The 1299-nt window shown below is 81.5% G+C and overlaps 1 protein-coding gene across 1 annotated transcript in view; it reads left to right on the top strand.

The window, feature by feature from the left end:
* The first annotated feature begins 89 nt into the window (after positions 1–89).
* The window catches only part of TFAP2E (transcription factor AP-2 epsilon), a 27027-nt gene continuing 25817 nt past the window's right edge, over positions 90–1299 (top strand). The window contains exons 1-3 of the mRNA XM_026086016.1: positions 90–116; positions 209–655; positions 1169–1220. Coding sequence (XP_025941801.1) covers positions 90–116; positions 209–655; positions 1169–1220 — 526 coding nt within the window. The remainder of the gene's footprint in view (positions 117–208; positions 656–1168; positions 1221–1299) is intronic.

Raw genomic sequence — 1299 nt, 5'->3', positions numbered from 1 at the left:
GGGAGACGCCGCTCCGGCGGGATAGAGGGGCGGAGGCGGGGGCACCCCCGGGGCCCGGCCCGCCCGGGGCTCGCCGCGGGCCCGCACCGATGCTAGTGCACAGCTACGCGGGCATGGTGAGTGCGGGGGCCGGGGCCGGGGCCGGGTCGGGGGTCGGGTCGGGGGCCGGGGGCCGGGCCCGCCTCACCGCCGCTGTCTGCCGCCGCAGGACCGCGCCGAGGGGCTGCCCGGGGCGCCGGCGGGGACCCGCCTGCCGCAGCTGCCCGCGCTCAACCAGGCGCCCTACGGCTCGGCGCCGCCGCTCTGCCACACGCCCGCCGCCGACTTCCAGCCGCCCTACTTCCCCCCGCCGTACCCGCAGCCGCCGCTGCCCTACGCGCAGGGCCAGGAGCCCGGCTACCCGCACCTGGCCGACCCCTACGCCGCCCTCAGCCCGCTGCACCAGCACCAGCAGCCCGCCTGGCCCCCGCAGCGCGCCCGCCAGGACGACGCGGGGCTGCTCTCGCAGACCCACCGCGCCCTGGGGCTCGACCCCCGCCGCGACTACCCCGCCGTGCCCCGCCTGCTCCACGGGCTGCCCGACGGCGGCCACGGCCTCGCCGACGGCCCGCTGGGCCTCCACGGCCTCGGCCACCACGGCCTCGAGGACATCCAGGTACCGGGGGACGGCGGGAGGGAGGGCTCGCCGCGGTGGCGGGGCCGGCCGTCTCCGGCGCCCCTCGGCCGGGGACCCCGGGCCCGATCCGCCAGCCCGGTCCGCCGCGGTGCGCGGAGAGGGCTCTCCGGTGCGGGGCGTTCACGCCGCCGGCACAAGGAAGGCGGCCGGGCCGGCGGGGTCCGTCCCGCCCCGCTACCGGGGACGGCGGGGAGCAGAAACGAAAAGTCGCCTCGGGAGGAAGCGCCCCGCCGCCACTCGGCGGTGCCGGTCCCGGGGCGCCCCGCTGGGCCGGGCCGGCCGTGCGGGCCCCCGCCCCGCTCCCCGAACCGGCCCCGCCGCCCGCGGCTCGCTGCCCCGCGCGGGCCGCGGCGCTTTGCCCGCGGGATGCGGCCCGCTCCGCGCAGCGGCTGCGGCCGCACCGGGGCTGCGGGGCTCCGCGGCCCGGGGAAGCTGCGCCGGCACCCCCGCCCCGAGGCCGCCCGCTGACGGCTCTCGCTTTGGTGCTTTCAGGCCGTGGACGACGGCGGGATGAACCTGCTCGATCAGTCTGTGATCAAGAAAGGTAAGAGCGCGGCGGCACCGGGGGACGCGGCACGGGCCGGCCCCGGCGTCCGCCGCCTGCCCCGGGGCCCCCGGCCCGC

The sequence above is a fragment of the Apteryx rowi genome, unplaced genomic scaffold (assembly GCF_003343035.1).
Source record: "Apteryx rowi isolate R43461 unplaced genomic scaffold, aptRow1 scaffold_68, whole genome shotgun sequence".
NCBI lineage: Eukaryota > Metazoa > Chordata > Aves > Apterygiformes > Apterygidae > Apteryx > Apteryx rowi.
Note: the sequence above shows the minus strand (reverse complement) of the source record. Positions and strands in the feature narration are given on the sequence as shown.